The sequence below is a fragment of the Coloeus monedula genome (assembly GCF_965178545.1).
Source record: "Coloeus monedula genome assembly, chromosome: 10".
NCBI classification, from domain to species: domain Eukaryota; kingdom Metazoa; phylum Chordata; class Aves; order Passeriformes; family Corvidae; genus Coloeus; species Coloeus monedula.
This window is the reverse complement of record NC_138790.1, coordinates 20,736,622-20,761,709: the sequence shown is the minus strand read 5'-3', so window position 1 is coordinate 20,761,709 and position 25,088 is coordinate 20,736,622. Positions and strand designations below refer to the sequence as shown.

The 25,088-nt window shown below is 37.3% G+C and overlaps 1 protein-coding gene across 1 annotated transcript in view; it reads left to right on the top strand.

Annotated features, from left to right (window-relative positions):
- Positions 1 to 25,088, top strand: part of NAALADL2 (N-acetylated alpha-linked acidic dipeptidase like 2) — a gene marked incomplete at both ends in the record, with an annotated part of 311,905 nt that overhangs the window by 241,471 nt on the left and 45,346 nt on the right. Inside the window, 2 exons of the mRNA XM_082287835.1 lie at positions 1,172 to 1,318; positions 14,935 to 15,030. Of these exons, the coding sequence (XP_082143961.1) occupies positions 1,172 to 1,318; positions 14,935 to 15,030 (243 nt within the window). The remainder of the gene's footprint in view (positions 1 to 1,171; positions 1,319 to 14,934; positions 15,031 to 25,088) is intronic.

The following is a 25,088-nucleotide window of genomic DNA, read 5'->3' as shown; positions in this document are numbered from 1 at the left end:
TGTGAATTTATGTAAGAATGGCAGGAGCAGAAATGCTTAACAGATTAAAAGAAGGAGTAATACAATCACCTTTCAAAATTACTTATGAAATGGGAGCTATTTCTTGAAGGTATTTTAAAATAATTTTCTGCAAGACTCTGCAGCCTTTATTTAAACTGTGTAATATGCAATTGCATTCTTCATAGCACTGAAATGAACTGTTAAGCAATAATTATGCTAATTTTGAATTGGGAAGATACCAAGGTTTGTCTCTGTCTAACATTTTCCTGATAACCTCGGAGACTTTAATATACAGAATTTGCTGTATTTTTGTGTTAAAGTAGAACCAATCTTAAGCTATTCTTTTAGAAAGCCTGTAATTCTGTAAGTAGAGGTGAGGAAGTTATACTATGTAAACTGTTAGCTGAATGCAAATAGTCTTCAGTACTTCAACTTCCTAATATTCCTGAAAAGAAACCTAAGTATCTTATTTGCTATAATAGATGTTGAAAGCCTTTTTGCCTACTGTTTATTAAGTGTTTAATTACCTGATGGATTTAAAAGCTACACAAGTATGTAGCACTCAGTCTGGGCTTGATTTCCAGTTTCTGTATTTATTACAGTTCTGTTGCTAAGATTTCACCATTAAATACTTACGTGAATGAAATACAAAGATTTCACTGACTAGAATTGTTTTCAGCAACTTACACAGAAAATTTGTATTGTGTATCTTTAGCCTTTGCATTCTGTTTTTCTCTTAAGCCCTACTTTGCAGTTGTGGGGAATTCTTTACATTGCCAGCATTTCACAGACAAATCATAGATTGAATAGGATAATCTCATGCAGCTTTTTGTTGTGGCAGAGCATGCTATTAACTGAATAAAAAATTGATTCCTTAGTAGCCATTAAAGGTCTCAAAATCTTCCCAATGGTACCATGATGCCTTCTAATCTCCTGGCCTGCATGGGACATTCCATGTGCCTTGATTGTTCTCTTGCCTCTCCTGCCATCTCAATTAAATATGACTTTGTCCTCTGAAAGACTCAGTCATGTTGCAGCAAAACTTCATTCTCTGCTACGTTCAAGATGCTTCAACCCAAAGAATGCTGTTTAAATGAGATATTGCATTAAGTCTTTAAGAGTCTGACTGCAAATAATTAAGTAGAAGTTCGATTTGTGTTTGTTTTTTCAGAGCCAGGAATTCAACTGTGTGGAAAAGACTAGATGTCCAGGATCCAATGTGAGTTCTGTGCAGATACAGGGAGATTCGGATTATTTCATCAACCATCTCGGAGTACCTGCCACGCAGTTTTCCTATGAGGACATCAAAGCATCAGAGGTAGCTATGACTAGAAATGGAAAAACTGAAAATAGCAGAAAGATAGAATTACGTTTTCTCAGGCTGTATTCTGTTGTAGTGGAAATTTATCTCCTCTAAGTACATTTTTTGGGTCTTCAGAGGATTACCACAGAGCTTCAAAGTGACTGGTTTTGTAGGGATATGGTATTCGAAGAAACAGATAAAAATTGGAGGATGTTATGTTAAAAGTGTTAATATTGCTGATAGGTTTATAGGCTACATGTTGTCTAACCCAACTTTTCAGACTGTTTTCAACATAGAGGAAACAGGTATTGATGTGTATTTTTTTACTGCACAGTTGGATGTGACAATCTTCAAAATGAATTCTATATCCATTTGCATACCACGAGAAAAATGTGATTCTCTAGTATAACATTGGTGGTAAAGATCTGTATGCTTGATTGGAGTGTTCCAGACATCATGTTCTTTTTCAGTCCATCAGCCTCTGCAAGGTAAGTGGAAGGAAGAAGCATTTTATGCTGTTTGGAGTTCAGGTTGGAATTGGACATAAATAAATTGTTAGGAGAGTTTGTCCTTCCTCCACCTTCACTGCTCTAGGTTATTTGCAGCTGGACAACTCAAACTTACCCCCTGTTGGTCATCTGAGGATCAGGAAGCCTGGCAATATTAGTTATTTCAAGATACAATAGGCATGAGAAGAGCTGCGTGTTTACATGTAAATGAAATGATGCACTGACTTCATATTCTCCTCAATTATCTTTATTCTCTTCACTCTGCTCATCTCCTGTGTACACTTCTTTCCAAGTTGAGGAACAAAGCTGAGGCTGGGTTGAGCTGGAATGTTTCCTGACACTGCATGCTAATATGCTTCTCTTTCACATATGCAAAACAAAGCAGAGATGTGCCAAATACCGAGCGTTGCTGTCGCGTTTTTGTGTAGATTAAAATAAATTAAGTCAAGAATTTATATAAATAAGGAGACTTCTGTTTCTAAACATCATGGCACCTATTAGGCAAAGTTTTCTATTTCAGATTAAACACAAGGCAGAATGCTGCAAGGAAAATCTGAAGGCAGAAGATGTGTGAGTGCAGTGGTTCTGACAGGCTTGTGGTCCAGAGGAATTTTTGTTGTCACTTAGCAGCTATTCCACATAGTTTTCATTCAAGATCTGTGCATATACAATCTATGGAGCATGAGATAGAATCTGCAAAGTTCAGTATATCAAAATAGTAAGTATTTCCCGGCAATATTTACAATATGAACACTGAAGGTTCCCTTGGCTATTGTCTACTTCAATCCAAAATTATTCTTCATGTTCAGTTAACCTTGTAAATGGGCATTTTTGTCTCTCAGAATGACTCATCGATGTAATTAAAATCATAAAAGAAAATATTTCCATATTTGCTTAAACATGACACTGTAAATTTGGTTCTTTGTTAAAAATTCAGCTTTTGTCCTTCTTGAAAAATCGTTTCCTAGAAATAAACTTGGTAAGTGTAATCTGCAGTCTTTAAGTAGACATACTGCACTTCTCAGACTGTAGGAGACCTTGGCCCCCTGAGATCTGTTTTATGTGAGAAATAAATCTGCTTGGCAAAATGTGTAAATTTCTCTTGGCAAGAGGATGGAATTTTTCCCTGAAACTGAAGTTACACAGAATGATTAAATTTGGATTATTTGCTGTATCTTTGTTATTTATTGTATGGGTTGTTAACAGTCCTTCAGAAGACAGGCTCATTGTCTCTCCTATGTTCTATCAGACAAGCAATCTGTTTATCCTTTACTGTTTATTGCCATTGTTTATTATAGATTCTGTTTACTGACAGATATTATAAGGCAGATAAATTACTGTGTGTTTGCAGCCATATTAATAAACACTGTAGGAATTTCTGTTAGGCAGGTTAGGGGCTGATAAAAATCTGCTGGTTTGAAGGGAGAGATTTTTCCTTGTTTGCTTCGATCCAGCTTTTTAAACTATGTCTCAGCTTTGTCAGCTTCATTGCAAAACAAGATTTGGGAAAACAGGTTTCAGAAATGGACTGTTCTGACATGATTTGTAGGCTATCATTTTGCCAGGTCGGTTTCCTCTTCTCTCTGTTTCACTGCTGTGACCCACTCAGGAGTCACTCTTCCTTTGGAATATACATTAGTTGTTTATTTTATCCACCTGTCAGCCTGCATGCAGTGTCAGGTAAAACCGATGCTATTCCACAGCTGAAAAAATCCCTGGTTTAGAGTTAAAAAGCCCAGGACCTGTGCTTGTATTCTGCCTACAGAGCCACAGCTCCAGGTCAGCTTTAGAAATGCATTTCTTACACAGTCGGTGCAATGCCAGTCCACAGAGAGAAGGTCATAAAAGCTTTTCATTGACAGGAACCTGAGGAGTAAATACAAGGAAATAAAAGTTGTAAGAGGAAACATTCAGGCCAGAAGAGTAAGTAAAACTGTCTGGCTTGGAATTACGTAATACAGTGAACCACAGCCTCGGGGAGGTTAAATCTGCCTGGCAAATGCCCGTGGTCAGGTCTGTGAGCCAGTAAAATGCATTCTGAGAATTCAGCCACTGCTGTAAAAATGCACTGGGTGAAATGCAGCTCATTTATTCACTGGCAGGAAATATGCAGCATTTTAGTCTTAAAGTAAGTAAACTTAGAAGAGTTTCTCTAGTGGTTAAAAAACCATAATACTGGTCCAATTTCTAAGGTTTCTCTTGCAGTTGCTGAAGAAAGCCTTCCTCTCCTCTTTACCTCTGGTGCACTGGCTTTGCCGTCATACAAGGGTCACATTCTGATTTGTAATGTGTTAGGAGACAAGCTGATCAGATTTTCCTAATACCTGCTGATTATTTTGCTTTCAGGAGGAGTTATGCTATTCGAGATAATGATTAGTGTGTATCCAGGTCACTGTATAGAGTCTCCAGAGAGAGAGCTAAATGTTGATTTCAAATCAGAGTTTCTCTGCTACTGAAAGCCATGATTAGTCTATTAGTCCTCACCTCAGCAGAGAATAGTATTGGAAACATACTCAGTTATCTTTACAGCACCAAGGAAGAGTAACATAAACTAAGAGAGCTGTTAAATCAAAGACTTGCCTTAGTAACTCTCTGTACTGCATAAAAGCTGGATGTCAGTCAAATTACATGATTGTATGAGCATTGGTATGTCAGAAAAAACAACATGGAGCAGGTGATTAAATTCTCTTTTTTTTCCCCATGTGTGGACTGTTTCTGTGCTCTTGAAAATATTAGTCCTCTTTGTAGAACAATGTATTTTCAAACACAAAAAATGGTGTAACAGGTATAACACATACATGTCCTCCATAATTATAGAAAATACATGCATATAACAGACTGAAGTATCTGTTCTTCACAATTCTGCTTAGTGTCTTACATATAAATTCCTCACCTGTGGTGTTTTGACTTTGTAAACAAAATAATGTTATTTATGTGACTGAAACTCAGCTCTTGGTTACCTGACTGTAAATTAAGAGTAACTCTGAAAACACTAGATATGGTGGTGTATGATCTTTGAAACTTATCCTTTGCAACAATAAAAAGTCATTACTCAGATCTGTAGCTGTAGCAACAGAAAATGCTTTTAGTCACAGTGAAAGCTCACTTGCTAACTCCTATGAAATTTCTTATAGTGGAGACATGAATGGAAAAGAAACATGAATCCAGGTCTTGAAGTGTTTGGCATAAATCCTTCCTTTCTTTTTTACACTGCATTTATTGCATAAAACCAGCATGGCCTGGAAATCTTTGTGTTGTTTCCTGTCTGTAGCTATAGATTTATATAGTTTTATCTGTTGGACAGACTCAGAATGGCAGAGGTTGATCCATAACTCCTCTTTTACCCTCCATCTCTTTCTCTTACTTCTCTCCTCTTTTTCTTTAAGCTTTGCCTTGTTTTTCTTTTTGTATGAGCATCATCTCTGTAATTTTTTATGTTTAATTCAGTTTAATTTTCTGTGTATAATTTTCTTCTTGATGGAGCACCTTAAAGTGTAGTTTGCTCTGCTGGATTCACCATTCAGATGGCCTTTTTTCTTTCATGAAAGAGGACAGAGAAAAGTAGCTTTTAAAAGATCTGTGTAGTACTGGGCTTCTTCCCTGAAGGGAAAAACACCAAACCCCTAGTTACAAGTCAATTTATTTTGATTACATCTTTCATAGCACAGTTTATAGTGTAGCTGCTGAAGTCCTGGAGCACAAGTAACCACAGAGACTGAGAAAAAGAGCCTTGCTGTGGCTGCCTAATGTTTGGGTAGAGAAAATATAAATTGGGTTTTTCCATGGTTTCAGTCAGAGATTTGATTGTTTCTTCAGCATTGTAACTCAAACATCATCTAGCTGTTCAGCATTTTGAGCTCCATCAAACTTCAAACTTCAGCTGGTACAGGTGTATTTTGAGTTTTTTTCAAGATGGAAATCAATTGACTGTTACCATCCATTTCTGTGTCATTGCAGTGAACAGTTTCATGAGGAATCTGGTTTTTTAAATTATAGTTGGATGATTTCCCATGTTATCTGCATATTATTCATCCTTCTCAGTGCATCCTATTATAGAATGATTCCTGTCTGATAAGACAGAATCTTAAATCCCCTCTGTGATAATGTGATAGGTTACGTCAACATTAGCATTATCATTTTGCTTAGGAAAAAAAATTGCTGCACATGCACATTATTAAAAAGCAAAAACAACTTTTTTTTTGTTATTTATTGATGGACACATAATCATCATGAAACATTTCGTAGCAGGTGTCCACGTTTGGGTATGCAGGACTCACAGAACATTTACTTTTACACCTAGATCATAAAAGTTGTTTTCCGTATCTTCACTCAAACTTAAGTTCAGGCAAGGAGTATAAAAATTACCTGTCACATTATTCACAGGCTAGACCAAGGCAGTGTAATACCATGGACCACTAAGCTAATTTAGAAGAAAAATGAAAAGAGGTTTCTTTATAGAAGGCATTTGTATGTAATATATGTAGAAGAGTTTAGAATTTTGACAGTTTGAGATTGTATCCTCTTTAGAGAGAATGCATAATGGTTTTTATTTCTGTTGAAATATGCATAACTTTCTGAAGGTAACTTTCAACTTTCATTAGGGCCCTTAAAAGTGATTTTCACCCACACTGGTGTAAAACAGAGGGCACTAAATCTTAACTCTTCAGTGAATGTGGCTTCTCAGTTGTTTTTACCGTCAGCCTCTACATCCTCCTTCCCACCCCATCCTGACCTCTTTTATTCGTTTTTATCACTCTGTGAGGAAACTTACTGCAGTTTCTTGATTACAATATTTACATTCTTAGACTGACACATCATGCACTTCTCTCAAAAGAAATTAAAAGCTTTCCAAGATTTCTTTGTTGCGAGAAAAGAAACAGAGGAGATGGAGAGGACTTAGGGTCTAGTTTACAAAAAAATAACTCTTGTGTAGCAAGCTGCTTTTGTCTCTTTGATGTGCTTATGTTGTTGTAGAGGGAGGGCTTAGGCAGCTTGGAGTGTGTTTCAGTGCATCTGCCCTGTATCTGTTCTAAAGTGAATGGGTAACTGTATTTGAACCCCAAACACATTTTATTTTTAAATGCATCTGTATATATAATCAATGTGGCTTTGGGGAGGGAAGCGAAGTCTGTGGAATAGTTTCAACTCCACAGGTACAACCTCGTACCTGTGTGTGCACAGAGAAAGCAAACCTGAGTAGTCTGACCTGTGGTATTCTTTATTGAGAGCTGCTGGGTTTGTATCAGTAATGTAATCACTGGTCAAGCAGTTCCAGTGCTTCAAGTCAATCCACTTTCATGTTCTGAAGTTCTGGATCTCCATATTCTTAGTGCAGTTATCTCACTTTCTTGTATCACAGCATTAATCTCGTTGTTACTCCATATCCAGGTCATTTTCTCCTTTACTTCTGGTGTGTCCTTTCCAGCCAGGAAAGAGTTAGTATGGCCATGTACATAGCCCTGAGATTTCTGACTGACTGCTTGGATTATCTACAGCTGAACAGGCCCTTCTGGTAAATGTTCTGCTGTTTATTTTATGTTATTAATGTCCTCCTTGATTAAGTGTTACCCAATACCAATTAATTTATCAGAGCCAAGTATACTTATCAGAAAATTCCATTAGAAGCATCACAGCATCATTTTCTTAGAGGGATCCGGGCATACTGTGTGCAAAGACACAATGTGCTTAATTCAGCCCTAGCTGCTCAGCAGAGAACTTCAGGGCCTGTGGCATTCGTGTGAATGTCCTTGGAAAAGATTTAGCACTGGCTGTCTGAGTCTGTAATTCCAGGGAGATTCCTACCCCAAACAGAAGCCAGGTTTCTCCTTTTGCATCTATGCTAGTAGGGAATTTGCATAATAGCAGTGTGTTTCTATGATGATCTGCGATTTGATAGCTTTTCCCTCTGAAAATACAGCTCTGCATGGCTCCCCTCATTCCCTGTTTTACTTCTCTTTTCTCTCTGGTACATGTTAAATTTTTTAAGGAAATAACACAGCTGGTAGTTGCCCATGGGGAGTTACTGGAGATGTTTCATGCCTGTATGAAATAATCAAAGTACCATTGTGCTTAGTATACCAGAAAGTCTTAGCAAAGGAGCAAATGTGTATCAGCCTCAGGACAGTTGCTTGGGAATCCAGGATTCCCTTTTCTGAACTGCCTCTGGAGAGTTTGATGCTGTTGCACTTGCTGCTGAGAGAGTTTATTAACTGTGTAGTAGAACTTCATGGGCAACAAGGTGTAGCAGTGGGAGTCGGTTGTGTCAGGGTGAAGAGAGAGGTTTCATTTGTGCTTGTAAAAGCAGTGAACTGCCAGTGTGTAAGAAGGAATAGTTCCAGGAGTCCCTAGCAGGTTGCCTTGGGACTACCTGTGAAGTCCAAACCACAGCTGCCTTTCTGACTTAGGGTCTATGCTGTCTTTATAATAGCTGTGCTTTTCTTTATTCATACTGATTTTTTCCTGACCAATGTGTTTTCTCTGTCTCTAGCATAAATTAGTGTTTTTTAATTTCTCAGTTCAGTCAGGGGTTAGTGTAGTACTCACCAATAATTCATTAATTCATTAGTCCATCTGTTCATTTGGGCGCTAATTGAGTTGAATTTGGTAGTGAGAGCATGGTGAAATTGTTAAGGTTAATGACTCGGTGTTTTACAAGACAAAATGCGTTTGATGTTCAATTGATTGCTTGAGTTGTTTTATTGAATAATATGAATATTTAGCTACTTAATTTCATGGAAGAGCATCTTTGTTATTGCACTAATGCTAGTGAAACTGATGACGTCCTCATCAGTTTGGATACATTACTCTGCTCCAAAAAAATCTGTCTGGCCTTACAAATCCTTGTGCTTTGATGTACCAAACATCACACAGTGCATCCAGAAGGGAAAATTTCTTTATGTAAACTTGCCTTATAGTATCAAAATCACACAGCTTCTTTAGCATTCATTCACACTTTATGAGTACATGTTTCTGTAAGCTCTGTCATTGCAGATTCTCTCAGAGGCTTTTCAGTGTCTTGGAATTGACTGAGGATTGTTGGAAGTCCAGGGAAGAAAGCCTGGGAATTAACAGGATCAATGGGATATTGGAAAATGTGAAAAATTTGTTTAGACACGAATTAATTGCTTCTGTTTGAAGCATCTAGTTACTGAAAATCCATATTAATGTAAGGACAGATGTCACTGAATTATCTGTTCTCCCTGGAGAATTTAATAGCCTGTTGCATTCATGGTAATGTTTTACCACTGTACTTCTGAGTGGCTAAATTCAACTGACCAACTGAAAATCTTCTGGTAGAATATCTGGAGTAAGTATCAAAACTTGTTTTGTGTCAGTAGATATTAGTAGTGTGACACTCAGTTTTGTCTTTTAATACTTGGGGGGAAAAAGTCAAGATGACTGGACAATCAAAGAGCTGTGTTTGAGTCAACGATGCATTCTCTCTGATAAAATTTGCAATATTTGATATATCTTATTCTGTCCATTAAAAAACTGGTTAATAAGGCTTTGATAAATAAATATTGTTTGAAGACATTATTATTCTTAGCAAAAGACAATTTTCATTCCTACTGCAAGGTGGTGGGCCTCCCACGCACACAGCATCTGTCCAGTGTCTAGCATCAGATCTTTTCTTTCAGTGTAATAAGTATCTATTTGAGCACTGAAAATAAAATCTGGAAATAGGAAGCATTGAATCAGGAAATAAAAGCACTGTGATTGATAATATTTGTGATTGTGAAAGACCTTGTCACTGGGATTCATGACTTCCAGGACAGTTAGGATGATCTTCCTGGAACCTCATGTTTCCGTGTGATTTGAATGTTCACAGTTGATGATAAAATGTTACAAAATGTTCTCGTGTCCTTCATACAACACATTCAAGAAAAGCTGTTTTCTCTTAGATGTAGTGAATCTGAGCTGAGCCTCCTGTTTCTAACATTCTGAAACTTAGGGAAGATCCTCTGTCAGGTTCCAGATTTCTGACTGGGGCCCCTTCCTCCTGCCTAAACTGCTGATTATGCTTTCAGTGTAAAAAGCACCAGGGGAAAACTGCAGAGGAATAAAGCCAGGCAAGTATCCTGACATCTTAAAAGTTGCTTTCTTTATGCTGCAGTCTGTGAATTTATAGCTTTACAGTGATTATTTCAATTCACTTACTAACATAAGGAAGAAAACATTAAATTAAAAGAGATGAGAGAAATGTGCTTATATTCTTTTCGTTATGACTGTTGGCTGGGGTTTTCCTGGCTGCAATTGAGTTGAATAATAAAACAACTTGTGCAGCAGTGAATCCAATTCTGCCTCTCCTGTATTCTGTGCAGTCTTGTTTGTCAGGCCTTGCTCATTTTGTCCAGCATTGAGTGGCATTGCAAGGTCACTGCACATCTTTACTAGAATATTCAAACAGAAAATAGATGTGCTTTTGTTTCTTTTCTAAAAGTTCTTCAATAAACTGAAATGGTAAAAATACCAAAGAAAAGAATCTTGCCAGAAACTCCTTCTGACAAGCCCATTTTCCAGAGTAGGGGCATTCTCACTTTGTAGACACGTGTTAGGCTGTGGCAATTGCAAAGCTTTGCTTTATTAAAAAAAACCATCTATTTTATGTCTTTTGCATCAGTGAAACAATCTTTCACGTCACTTTATAATCCTTTGTGGATTTGGGAGGTGATGTTTAATTAGATATCTGGTGCATTTTCTAGAAAGGGTAAAGTCAGCTTGCTAATGACTTGGAGAGGCAGGAACACTCTTCTGCAATATATTTGCAACCCTATGGGCCTTTATTGGTGAGAAATCCTATATGCAATTCTTTAATGCCTGGTATTATTTCATCAATTCAATTTAACCCACGCTTTAGAGAGCCATACTTCGGCTTCAGTCTGTTCTATTCTACATAAACCACTTTTTCAGTAAATCTGCTTTAGTCTGCAGGACCCTCCCAAAGTAAAAGTAATCCAGATAGCTGATGATAAGCCATATTTTAGTCTATGAGATACCTTTTCCATTACTCTCTTTTTGATCCTTCTTACAGTCAAACCTCTGGTTCAATCACCCTGCCAGGAGGTTAAAAAAAAAAAAAAAAGGAAAATGGGGAAGAGATGGATTTTTAGCTTAGGTGAGGTGAAACAACTCTTTCTTTTCAGTGTCTGTGTGAAGAAAATAAACATTTTTCTCTTGGCTTCCATTCTTCTTTTGTGTGTTTGCCTTGCAGCCTTTAGCAGTGTAAGATTAGCACATTTATACCTCTTGCCTACCTGTACAAATTTCAGAAGGATTTCTGCTCTCACTGTTTCCTCTCTGTTTGTACCTTTCCTGGTGCCTTCTTTTTGTCTTACTTCTGTGCAGTATAAAATTGGTGCCATGAATATGGTGAAGTGCTGAAGGGCAATGCTGGGCTGAGGATGGACAATTCAGACAAATGTTAACAAGAGTGAAGTCAAACTGGATGAAGAACTTTAGTCTAAAGATCGTTTTTGCACATGGAGCATTATTGCTGAGTGTAGAAACCTCCATTGACTGTTACTTTCAAAACAAACAAACAACAAAAAAGCCACACCCCCCTCAACAGCACAAAAAACCCAAAACCAAAAAAAATGGAGATACTTGTGTGTTATTCACCAGGTTAAGAACAGATGTTTTTAAACCATCTTTGATGGCAAAGTGGCTGAAAAGATTCATTCTGTTAAGAACAGAAGGATATCTTCTTGTGAAAGCAGGGGAACATTCATCAGGCAAGAAAAATCTATTCCGGTGTGGAATGAGAGTATATTAAGGAATTATTACTTACATAATTTGAGTACATAATTTGACAATTTCTCTAACTGGTAATTTTACTGTTTCTCAAGTAATAGTCCAGAAAAATAGTCTTGAGGATTCAGCATTGTCCTGGCCTAGTAAAAAAAATTCACAGGTATTCACAGAAATAATTGCAGTTCTAGGACAATGTGTGGTAAAGTTTGATATTTTTTAAACTTTTAGTTATTTAATGACAGCAAAATAAATCTCTAAAGCATGTCTTGGTCTTTATTCTGTTTTACATTTAATCACCAGAAGTGCTGTGGGATTTTATTTGTGATTTAAAATGCAGTGGTTGAAAGTTGGCATATAAATTGAAGGCATATTATAAGAGAGTACACAGGGGATGGCAAATTTAGTACCTTTAGAAGGTGAAACATTTTGTTCACTTAATTAGTTGGGGAAGGATAAGTTAAGTTAGAAAAATGAGTGTAGTAAATCAGAAGTGAATTTTAGTGCAAGTGTCCATCATAAATAAGCAAGAGTAAGCCAGATTTGGGGTTTTGAGAGATTTTCACCTGCATTTTCAATCTCCATTTAATTGATTCATAAATCAATTAATTACTGTCACAAGACCCAAGGGCAGCAGGAAATTGGGTTCAAATTAAAAAGAAAAGGAGACAATTTGTTTTAAGATTGAAAGTTGAATGTTCAGTCGAAGTTTAATCAGAAGTGACCCATTATTTGAAAAGTGGAACATCAATGTCATTCTAATCACACAGAATGCTTCATTAAATGAGTATTGAAAAGACCAGGTTAACTGGTCATTCCAAAAGGAAGACGAGACAAAGGGGGGGGTTTGGAAACTCACTTCCAAATACATGTTATGCTTGTTCATTTCTCTTCTGATGAGCTCATAGAGGGAATTCAAGGATTATTAGGGTGATCCTTTTTGGATTGTAAAGTTTGTATGATGAAAATGTAACTTCATCTCAGAAGAGAAAATGTTCTTAATCCATTTGGATAGCTATGAACTGAAAGGAAAATTAACAGAACACAATGAAAAGCAAAGGAGAAAATTTTCAAAGCATGACTGGAAGTTTGGCCTCCTAAATTTTAGGATGTCTCACAGTGGTTTGGCCTTGAAAAGATTTTTCCATAATTTGATACCGTCTCCAGAGCATTGACAATGCATGGAAGACTTTGCCCTTTGTACAAGGTGGGGGTGATCCTAATGCCCCGCTGGGACAGAGGAGGATGATTTGTGTTTAGGAGGTGAATGTGGGAGAGGATGAAGACAGCAGCTGCAGCTGTAGCTCCTATTGTGGCTGAAAAGCATAAAGGAATAATACAATTGGTTTTAATGTTTTTGGATTAGCAGGTCGTTTTCTTGGTGTGCATTTACTAGAAATTTGCTTAGCAAATTGCTGTTCAAAAAAACCAAAATACAAGACTCACTTGTTATTGTGAGCTTGGTGAAAGAAACAGTGAGAAGTGTGATTCTGTTTCCAGCTCTTGGAAGGTGTTGCTCTTCCTGTTAAATGCTGAGAGGTGCTCTTGGAACATCACTGGGACTCATCTCTCTGCCATGTGCTCCCTGGGATAAAGAATGGACTTCTGTTAGTTAGGAAGTTCATGCAGCTTTCTCTGGTGAGCATACTGCTTGAAAAACAACAAAAAGCAAGAGAAACAAAGTTGGCCTTTCCAGCAGTTCTTTATGGAGGAGCCTTTTATGGAAAAAAAAAAAAAGAAAAAAAAAGGCAACCACAACTGTTTCAAACATTTCCTTTTAGAAGTGCAGAGCAAGACTATTTCAGATGCCAGAAAGCTAAACAGCAATCCTTTTCAAGCAATCCTTTTAGCAAGGAGGGTCTTGATTCCTTCTTGAGCAAAACCACTTGTTATATCCAAATGTGTTTTGATTTATTTGCTGATAATTGCCTGTTTGTGTTGAGTTCTTCCAAAGGCAGAGGCTCAGGCAGCAGAGGCTGCTGGTTTCCCTGGCAAGCTGGAGTCTAGAGTGGAGTGGGAGGAGAACCCAGTGAGCAGTGTCTCCCTGCTTTCCAGGCAGCTGATCCACCAAGCTTTAGATTCCAAAAAAAAGATATTTGTCTAGATGGAGCAACAGTCTGATTTCTGTAGCAAATCTCATTTGGTAGTTACTCCCTCCACTGCATCTCAGTAAGATACTCAAGAGTAAATATAAATAATGTAACTGTCTCTAAGTTATTGATTGCAATTATGTGACTGATGATGAACAGCATTAGCACCACCGCAGCAGAATGAGGGCGTTCCTCAGCAGCCCCCCAGTCAAATGACACAGCTCTGTAAACTGGTGTGCAGCTTGAAACAAAGATGAATAGTTATGAGTTAATACAGAAGTATGTATTTCATCTTTGTAATAAATGACTTCGTGCATCTTCTCCCTGAGTTCTAGAAAAAAAAAAAATTCTGAAAGGAAAAAATGACTTCATTTATTTTTGTGATGCTTCTGTGACAAGTTATGCAACACACAGATGCATCACTGAACACAAAAAATTTGTGTGATGCAGTGCTAATTATATATTTATTTTTTTAAAGAAAGTGGTGGGAGTTTGCTTCCAGAAATAATCTCCTAGAAATGAATGAAAATACTGATAGAATATTGATCATGAAGGCATCAATTAATAGAAAAATCTAACAAGCAAACTTGCCGGCAGTGTAATGTAATTCCTGTTTTAGGCATCTGGGCACCTTTGAGGCTTGGAGGTTTGTTTTGTATTGCTTTGCCTTTTTTTCCAGTCCACTCCTTGGCATTGGTTTCCTTGAGACAGTAAATATGCAAATAATGTCTTGATTCCTTGCAGTACAAGGAGAGATGACCATCATCTACAAACAATATATAAAGATTGTCTGGTATTAAAAGAGTGGTCAACCTAAAGTATATCATTTTAGGGAATTGACAAAAATCCCTTATTATATAGGTGTTATTACTGGATAGAGAACTAGGATGGTTGCAGAAGATAAAAGAGTATTATTTGATTATTGTGGTTACATTTCTTCTGAAGACTTAAATCATAACGTAGTTAATAAAATGTCTGATTGCTTAGCCCGGAATAAAAGCTGTGTGGATTTTTTTTTTCTCCCTGGAGGCAAAATTTTTAGCTGCTTTGGGAAGCATAATTACAAAGACAACTGCCATTCCAGGAATAAAGTCGTAAGACTTAGGGGGTTTTTGCGTTTCTCAGGGACTCGGAATCAGTTAATCAGTGGATCGGTGAAATAAGTTTCATAATCTTCAAAACTTAAGAAAGATTTGAAGAGTTTTTCCATCTATCAGCAAAATCCAATAACTAATTGAATGAGGAAATCAATGTGGAATCCTAAAAAGCTCCTTCTTTCTCACAGAATTCCAGCTTTCTCTCCGAAGCTCTTTTTCCTGTGCATGCAACAAAAACTGAAGAGCTGGATCCCTCCTTCAGCCTGCACGAGACCATTGCAAAGGTAAGAGAAATGGAGATCTCATTTATACATACTTTCCTCTTGTATTTGCTAATAATTTTGAAATATAACCTATTTAATTTCCTGTCAGTCCTTTGATTGTCATTAGAAACTGTGGAGCTCTTTTCACTGAGATCCACGTTGGGAATATTCTTTACTGTTGCACTGGTCAACTTGTGTGATCAAAGCAGTTTCATGTGCAGATGCTTCTTTTCGTGTGATTCAGTTGTAGTTTGCATGTTTCACGTTAAACTTCCTGCCATGAGAACAGGGCACTGAGCCCCAGTTGGTGGCAGGAAGTAGCAGTTTGTTGCTGTGCATTTTCCAGTGGAAAGGACTCTCTGGGGGCACCTTCACACGCAGGTTCTTGGTGTTACGAGCTGTGGCTGTGTGTTCCCATGGCAGGAAGGGGAGCCCATCCCGTGGTTCTGGGGAGTTCCCTACAGTGGGGATGCTCCCAAAGTCAATGTGTTCTGACTCCCCTCTCCTGCTCCAGTAGAATACTCCCTCCATGTTAGTTATTAACGCAATCAGAATTACTCCTTGCTCCAAAGTGCTGCCACTTCTGTCAACTCAGCAATGTTTCTGCAAAGGAACATGGCTGCAAATGAGCCCAGCTTAATGGGTTTGTACACTTCTAACAATTTCTTACAAACCAGTGATGTAGGTCTCACAGATTTCTTTCTTTATTCAAAGCTGCTTCTTTTGCAAAAGCAGCTGCTGTTGAATCATCTTCTGGTAACAACAAAAGTAAATTCTCAAAAGATCAGCCACGTGTAGATTTACCATGTAGGTGGCTCAGTGTCTTTGGCAAAATAGACAGTGAATGATCTTGGGGTTGTGGTGGTGTTTCTTTATGTTTGTTTGTTTGTTTTTAATCATTATGTTTGCTTGGTTATTAAAAAAAAAAAAAGCACAAAATCCTAGACATGATTTTAAAGCCTGTCAGAATGTGACAGTTAAGGAACAAGCACCAGACAAGAGTCTTCTCTGAAGCCCTTTTAGCGGAATTGATGTTTTTAAACCATCCTTGATGGCAAAGTGGCTGAAAAGATTCATCAAATATCTTTCCAGAGTCTGCAGGAAATAGTTACATGATTATTTACTGCACAGTTACTTTGTGATTTACTAAGTAGTGTAATCATGCGTAATCTGGATAATCTGAAATTTAGTATTTGCTCTATAATGTTGACCAACGCAGAAAAATTTCTTTGATACTTGACTTGAAGTATTTTGATTCTGTTAAATAATTATGTATTATTTTAAATAGGGTCATTGAGCATTACAATTTTCTTAGATAAAACTTGATGGAGATTGCACTAAGATATGACTGTATTTCCATTTTTCTTTTCAGACTGGAGCCCAGGAAGTTTTTATAAAGATGAATAGTATATGCAGCAGTGGAGTGACATCCTCAGCATTTAAGGGAAATGCTATAATTTAATTAGTTAACTAAGCAACCTTAATGCTGTTCCTTAGTCTGAAATGTCCATATTTTCATTGTGGTAGATGGGACCAAGTTATTTTCTTCACAAGATTATGAATCTCTAGTTTTATAATAAATTACTCATTTTTGGGAAAAAAAAAAAAAACAAAAACAAAAACCAAAACCTAAAAAAGGGAAAAAAACCCTAAAACTAGCAACAAATTACCTTGTAGTTAGAATTTCCAGTCCTCAGCTAGAAGTTTATACTCCTCAGTGGTTACCTGGCAAAGACCTGTTTATCACCCCTTTGCAATTGCAATTAAAGCACGTGTCATACCTGCTTCAGAAATTTTAGCTTTTAAATTCAAAAGACTTTTCACACAAAGCTGGTTTTTTATGCTAAGAGAAATTAAATATTCAAATATAGTAAGTTCAACATTTGATAATTTTAATTGGCTTTTTTTTCCATCAGAAATGGTTTATGAAAATATTAGAAACTATAACTTTTTATTCTTATTTTTCACTGCATATCACTCGGAGTCTGCTTTGCTTGTATGGCCACTCAAGCTGGTGGAAAAGCTTGTATTGATTTGAAGCCCTTCATCTCCATTAGGGAAATAGGATTTTAGGGATTTTTAGGTATTTTCCATGTGTATGGCTTGATACTAAGTAAGGGTGTAAAAATTTCAACATAGTTTTTTACAATAGGTTTGGTGTAAGAATGAATAATCAGCTAATTGTGCCGTGTGCTCTCTGGCATCAGTGGTTGCCTTAAGTTCATGAACATTTTTAAATGGAGGAGATTGCTGAATGTGGCAAAAAAAAAAAAAAAAAAAAGAGTGAGAAATATGCAGCTGTCAAATAGATAGATCTGTAATCTGTGTTCTTAGAAGATCTAATTTGTCAGAACAATTCATATTATGATCTTGGCACTGAAAAGATGGATTTAGGGTGGATTATTGTGAGAACCAGGCTGATCTGAAGCATTCCAAGAAAGGGGAATATATAAGCTTCCTAGTGGTGAAAAATGAGGTATTCATTACAGTAGTGTCTTGCAGTACAAAACTTGGTGGTATCTTAAGTGAGATTTGCAGACCTTGTAATTTATCTCTATATATTATACCAAGTATTAAAATGGAGAATAGGTGGCAGAGAAGGGATTTTCCCATTTGACCAGAAGTCAGATAAAACTCCTTCCTGGTTATGGAGTGCACACTCAGAAAAGTATGTGCTATTTTTAACAAATTTCATTAGTGTTACTCAGCACAGTGTTTCATGGTAACCAGTTAATTCAGTGATTAACCAGTTGGAAAATAATTTTGTGTCTGCTGTGTGCTCACCAGAGTATCCTCATAAGACTGGGATCATGCAGACCCCTAACAGGGGATGCCACTGGAGCCACTTACCCCAGGATTAGCCATGGAATAATCTCATGTTGATTGTTACTCTGGCAGGCACCAAAGTCATGAAAGCCACACCACAAGTGACATAACCAGTTTTATGATGAGTTATGGGTGCTGACAGATAACTCTTGAGAAAATTATTAGTGAACCTGATTATTCTACACTCCAAGTATGGAATTGCATAAAGTAGAACTACTCTAATGCAATTAACTTCTAAGCATTAAACATAACAGCAAGAGGGAGGAGTGTTTCCATTTCTAGAGGAAATAAGGGAGTTTTGTGTAACATACTGTGATATTTCCGTTTTTTAAAAATATAAACACTTCCAAGAAGATGACAGGCAGATTCTCTTCCTAAAGCAAATAGAATGAAAGGTATGCAAATGGAATAAAGAGGCTGGTGGACTGTTGGTAAATGAAATTCACATTTTGACCACAGATAAGGTGCAGCACAAGAATGTTTACTTGAGGCATTCTCTAACAGGATCATATTGTTCTGTTCCTTTGCAGCATGGAAGGGATATATCTTCCCATTTACCTGTTTTTAGTCCCATTAATTCTCTAATGTAGGGAACACTCATTCATCTTGGCAATGCAGTGATGTCCATAACTTTGGTGGTTTCTTTCTCTGTAATCTCTCTGAAAATGAAAATCTGTGGTTTAGTGCATTCTACCTCTGCCAAGTATTTTGATCTTTCTGCACAGTGTCTGCAAATGAGCTTGGGTTTTTTTGTTTGTTTTTTTAGTGGGTTTTTTTGTTTGTGTGTGGAGGGTTTTTTTGTGTTTTTTTTTGTTTGGTTTGTTTTGTTTTGGGTATTTTTGGTGGGGTTTTTTTTGTTTGGTTGGTTTGGGTTTTTTTGAGCACGCCAAGATAATGCAAGGTCTCAAACTCTTACAATTCCAAAGACTTTTGGGGTTTTGCATATTTTGAATCACTAGAATAGTACTGTCAACAGAACATCTGTGTGGCAGAGTTTTACCAGAGACATTTCTAACAGTGTGTTATTCCCAGTGTAGATATTTCAACAGTGTACGTTCACATTCCTGTGTTGTTCCTACTACATTGTGCCCTTTTGGGATTCAGATCCTTCTTGATAAAGCTCTGTGGTGTTGCCAATGGCCTTTGCATCGAGGCATCTGTACCTCTGTACGTTCCATTGAGGTATCTTGTGTTTTCATTTAGAAGTTTCCACTGTGTAGAGACAGAGGATTTGGCAGAATTTTTTGATTTCTGAGCAGCAGAGACACAAAATTGCATCAGTCAGAGCTACAGCACCTAAAGTGTTAAAGAGTTTGTATGGTACATGCAGGACTCATCTGAAATACTGAGCAAACAGAAGTCTGATGCACCTGAAAATACCTCATATCCAAGCCAAGCCTAGAAAACCTTTTGTCCTTGCAAGACCCAGGCAGATGTATGGCAGCCTTCCCCCACGTCACCGTGTGGAGTGCTATCTGGAAATTCTTCCTGTATGCTCTGATTTCCATCATGAAAATGTGACACTTTGGAGTGTCAATTTTCACAGGTAATTTCTCCAGTTAGCTTTGTTCAGTGATGTATTCTGTTAGATGCAGTTTTTAAAATTCCTGTCTTCAGTGGCATGTGCCAGACTTTCTCATCATCTCTGTCTCTTCATCAAAGGCACAAGTTCTGCACAGACCAACAGAACTCTCATGTCTTTTTGAAGGTGAATTATGTTATGATCTTGTTCTTTCAAAACAAATTATTCAAGCCTCCAGCCAACAAACAGGAATATGGACTGGGGTAGGTGACAGAGGTGCCAAATGAGGTTAACATAGCAGAAGCTACAGGTCTCAGTGTATGAAGTGAGGACCAAGCTGGGGGCCTGATCAATATCCATATTTTAGACAGCCTACTGTTGATACTGAATTTTTCGATGTGGAGTTTGACCTTGTTGTGAATATACCAGAAATGTCTGGGGTACCATGTGTGTTCTCTGTCACACATGAAAACACCTGCATGGGTTTTTTGAGCTAAGAAATTGCACTGTGACTTGGGGCATCTCTTAATTTTTTTCTTTGCCCTCCCACAGCAGCAGTTCATGGTTTGTTCAGAGCTCTCCTCTGCCCCAAGGTGAGGTAGCAGCATAGGTGCAGTGTGATGTGCCAGTTGCTATAATCACTCCCTAAATTAAATTATTTGCTTTTTTTTTTTCTGACCAGCATCTCATACACTGGCTCTGAGAATCTTACTGGTATTTATGGTTTGATGGTATTTGAGATGCTCAAAGCACAACTTTACTGTCTGTGGTGACACTGATTACACACAAACCCAGACTTGTCTGTGTTTTTCTGCAGAGCAGCACAGGCACCCAAATTTCACAGGAATGGTTTGATTTAGCACGTATTCTTTTAAGCACACAAGTGAGAATTTTTGTTTTACCTTTAGCCTTTGTGCATGAAAGAACATATAATCCAGTTCAAGCAGAGGGTAAATACAAACCTGCTGAAAACTCCCTTCTACCACCATGTATTTTATTCTGTGGCTAGTGTCAGCAGCAATAAAAACAAGAGCAAATCTGGTGATATAACCTGGCACAGTAACTTTGGGGATGCTCTGTGCATTGTGGTGAACAGGGAAGTAACAACATTCAAAGGAAAAAAAAAGCTGTCTAGGGATTTTCTCAGCATTAGATGTGAGAGAGGTGACTTTGCTGCTAAAGACATGAGGTTTTCTGACAGACAGTCATACTGTGTTTGGCCAGACAGCATATTCTCTATGTGCTCCAGCCTAGTTAGGGGAGATATGCTTGGAATTTTTCAGTAGTTCTTTGTTCCTAAAAGCAAGTAGCCTCAAGGACTCTTGCACTTTATACTTGAACTCTGATGGATAAAGACTAGGTAATAAAAATAAGCTGAAATTGCAGAACCCCTGGTAAAAATTTGATGAACCAGCTGCACCATCCAACACAGCTTCACTTGGTTCAGTCAGGTATTAAAAACCAGCTCTATTCCCCTACCCCCTGAAATTTTCCATACCTTTTCTGCTGATATGCTAATATGCTTACTTCAAACTGGAAGAATTATTACAGGTCAGAACTAATTACATTTCCTCCTGTGACATATATTCTTGAGGTTGTGGGAAGATGTCAGGGTTCCAGTACTACAAGATTGTTTCTGGGCTTCTTTTTTTTGTTGTTGTTTGTTTTGAGTCACTGGAATATAATGCTTTCAGCTTAGAGAACTCTGACAACCAAATCAAAGTATAAATAAACAAAAAATATAAAATATAAAGGTATAAATCAAAGTATAGCTGCCATTAGTAGCATGGCTTGTGTAGAAACCATCCCCGTGGATTGTCTGTGTACATTCTTACCTGTTCAGTTCTCTGACTGAAAAGAGAAAATTATTTCTACATTCTTTAAATAGCTTTGATATTGCAGTAAGACTGCATGTTCTTTAAAAAAGTTATCATTGGCTTCTGTCAGTGTTTCTTAACCAGATTGCTCTTTGGAACTATTAGTTCCTGAAGTCCTCTTTTAGACCTAAATTGTACTTTGTTGCTCCCAAGATTTGTCTGCCAACTGTCAGTGAAAAGGAAGAAAAATATAATCGCATCATTTTTCAAACTGGAGTTGGAATTTAAGTGAAGGAAGCAAATATGTCAGCTCCATCTGATCCAATCAAACCACAGGATAAACACATAAGTTGATACATAATGTATCATCCTAAATCTTAGGATAGAAAGCCAAGATTGATGTTGTTTGTACATCTTATGGAAGACACTTTTTTACTGCAAATTACAGCAATCTGACTTAGCAAAAGAAGGAAGGTAGGAGTGAGAGGAAATGTTGTTTAATCCCTATTTTACATATGAGAAAATGAAATACCATGAGTCAAAAATGGTACTTTCAATAACTGAGTAACTACTTCATTTCCTCACCTGAATACAGAATGAGCTTGTAAAATCTGATTTGTTTGACACTGTAGACAAAGACTGGGGCATATTTCAAAGCTGCAGCTAGATTTCTAAAGGTGGAATATGACAAATACCTGGGATTTGGTGAAATTTCAGCTACTGGCTGTGACCCACTGAACTTTTTTTTCTCTCTGTACTGAGGCCACAAGAGTTTCTGTGCTAGTGGGACTTAACCTGCCTTGGAAAGAAGTTACGTTTTCCACAGCAGTTCCTTCCTTTGCAGTGCCTTGTTCTGATTGAAATCTGACTGCAGCTCTATCTGCATTGGTGGCAGGCTCTCAGGAAAGATGCCTGTGACAGGGGTCTTATTTTTTTGGGGAGGTTTTGTCTGCTTGTTGATGATCATGACTGTACAAAGAAGCCACTGTTTATTATTGTGCAAGTCAAATGATTGTTTTCAGTTTGTCCAATAGTGGCTTTTTACTGTGTAATGAGAAAAATCTATTTTATGTCCTTTGCTTTTATTTCAAAAATATAAGTTTGCTGTGAGGGATGTCAAACAATTGGACATGTGCATGTGTTTTTTTAAGGAAAGTCAACACATACACATACATTTATAGAATCATAGAATAATTTGATTTATATTCAGCCACTGAAATCCAACAACTTTAAATCTGAACAAATCTAAAAAAACTAATCTGAAGCTTGCTTCTCTAAGAGGTAGGAATAGGCCTGGGGTTATTTGAATATTCCCCCTGTTTCCCACTATCCTGTTCTTCACAAACTTACTGAATTTATCAGACTCTAATTCTACTAATCCATTCTTTAGCATCAGTGCTACTGTAGGCATTTGTTATCAGCACACCTGTACTGAATTCGGTGGCTTTACAAGGAAGATGAATTTTTCTTTAAAGAAGATGCCAGCGTTGTAGAGGGATGGTTCCTTTGGGTACTCTAAAAGTACTTTGTCTGTTGTAGCAGCTCTCTATAGGAGCTCTTCTCTGTCTACAGATCTTTTGACAAAGATGTCAAATCAGACAGTTCTTTCCCCAGTGCATGCATCTTAAAACATTACGTTTCTGCTAACAATAATGTAGTAACTGCTCTTTTATTTTTTTCCTTTTTTTTTTTTTTTTTTTTAATTTAGTGTATTCCAATTTACATTTGAGTGAATATGAGGTAAAGTCAGTGGAACTTCAGTATGTGCTTTTGTACTAAGAGTTAATTAGCTGGTTTTGCAAACAACTTGCAGAAAGACCTGGGGAAATACAGCTGCTAAAGTGTGTGTTTCTTTGTTCATTTTAGTTTTTAGACCATACTCATAACTCCTTTGGTGTACAGTTGTACAATGTATTCTAGAATGTCTTTCTTTATATTGTTCCGTGATATAGCTACAATCACACTGCAGATGCTAAAGTTTACAGATACTGAAGTTTGCTTCATGAGCTCAGTCCTGAATTCAAAACCAAATTTTTAAGACTTCAGATTCTCTTAAGGAATTTTAAAGTGACAGATTTCCTTAGAAGGCCAATCCATAGTGGTTTTAATCTTGTCCTTAAATGTGGACACCTGTTTTAGCATCAAAGTGATAGCTGAACTCTTCTGAAACAATGCTCTTGATGCTGAGCATTTCTTGGGATTGTAGCCATCCAGAGGGGGAGGATAAAACCAAAATTAAACATCTAGACAATGCATGAGAAATATTTGTCCTGGGAAAAAGCTCCTAAGAACCAACGCATTATGTCCTGAGCTGAGGGGTGGAAGGCCTGAAGAAACCTAAAAGTAAAAGTTAAGCATAAACTAATGTCTGCCCTTATTTAAGTTTAGCCCATAAATCCTGGTCAGGAGCCAAAACAAACAGCTGAAACTTCAGATTTCAGTATGCAGTGCCATGGAATTCTCTATTGCATTTTACATTGTGTGGCACTAATAGGAGTGGCTGGGCCTGTTTCAAATCCCTGCTCTTTGATGCCTTCATTGCAGATGTGCTGGGAAAATCTGATCCCAGTGGCAGATAACCTTTATTTGAAATTCTTATTCTGAATGGTTTTTTAACTGGTTGTGTATGACAAACCTGATGTATTCTCAGTGATAAAAATCTTCAAGATGTTTTTGTAACATAATCCTGTGCATGAAGCTGTAGTCTGCCCTTGTCCTTTATTTCCTTTTATTCTCTCTCCTAATACATTGATATGCAGGCAGTTCAACTGGGTATACCTAAAAAGCACACTTAGAGAAGAGTATTCCCACTTGGATAACGAGGAGGGGCAGAGGCAAATAGACTCCTCCAGCCAGGGTCAGTTTGGCCTTCAGGACTCACATGCCCAAGTATGATCCCATTTTCCATTTGAGTCCAACAGAATAGATTCAAGCCTGTGCATTAACATTAATGAGATTTAATTAACCAACAGGAGTGATCATCCCACCCACCAGCAGTTCCTTGGGCCAGGGGCTGGTTTTTGTCTGTAGCAAACTAACCATAAAACCAAGCAATATAAAAGATATCCTTTCCTACAGTGGAAATGATATTTCTATTTCATAAGCAGAGATCGTATGCTGGCTATGAAGCTATTTTTTATTTTAATACCTTCTTGTAAAACTAATGGCTAGGAGTTTCATAAATTGCAGCCTAATTCCAACCATGGACATATAATATTGATTTTAAAAGGTGCAGCATCTGTATCATCTGCTGAAATAATTTTAGTTCAAAATTTAAACTAATATTACAAAGTGCTGCATTTGGACCTGAAGTGTTTCATGACAAAAATCAAGTGGCCAGTAAATGAAAGACAGCATTTCAGAAGGGTAGATGAAAAGAAGGGTAGAAATTGTTCTGGGGTGATGGAATAGTATATTCTAGTATGCTGCAGCCTTTTTCTCATCTGAAAGTGATATGACTGTAGAAATAGAGAGAAATGTCTTCAAAATCAGGTTACCAATAAAACTGTATGTCCTGAATGATGCTTACTATGAGGACTCATTCATGAAAAAATAGTTTTTTCTTAGTTATGTGATAATTCTTCAATCTCAGAGAGTCCTGGTCTTTCCTGAGATGGAAGAATAGCCCGTTTATTTTGTTGCTGAGATATATCAGTAATAGGTGTACATGGATATTGCATATGTATATTCTGACACAGTGCCAAAGTTCTGCTTAATCTGTTTTAAATTATCACAGATAAGACACAAAACAATCTCCATGTTGCTACAATCAGATGTGATCCATCCACATTTGTGGGCTTACTTCTTTAGAACAATGAAACTCTGAATGGAGAACATTTGCTTTCTTGTGACAAAACAGTTCTAATTCCTAAATGGCCAAGTAAATAGCAATACATTTGCATCTGACTGGCTTT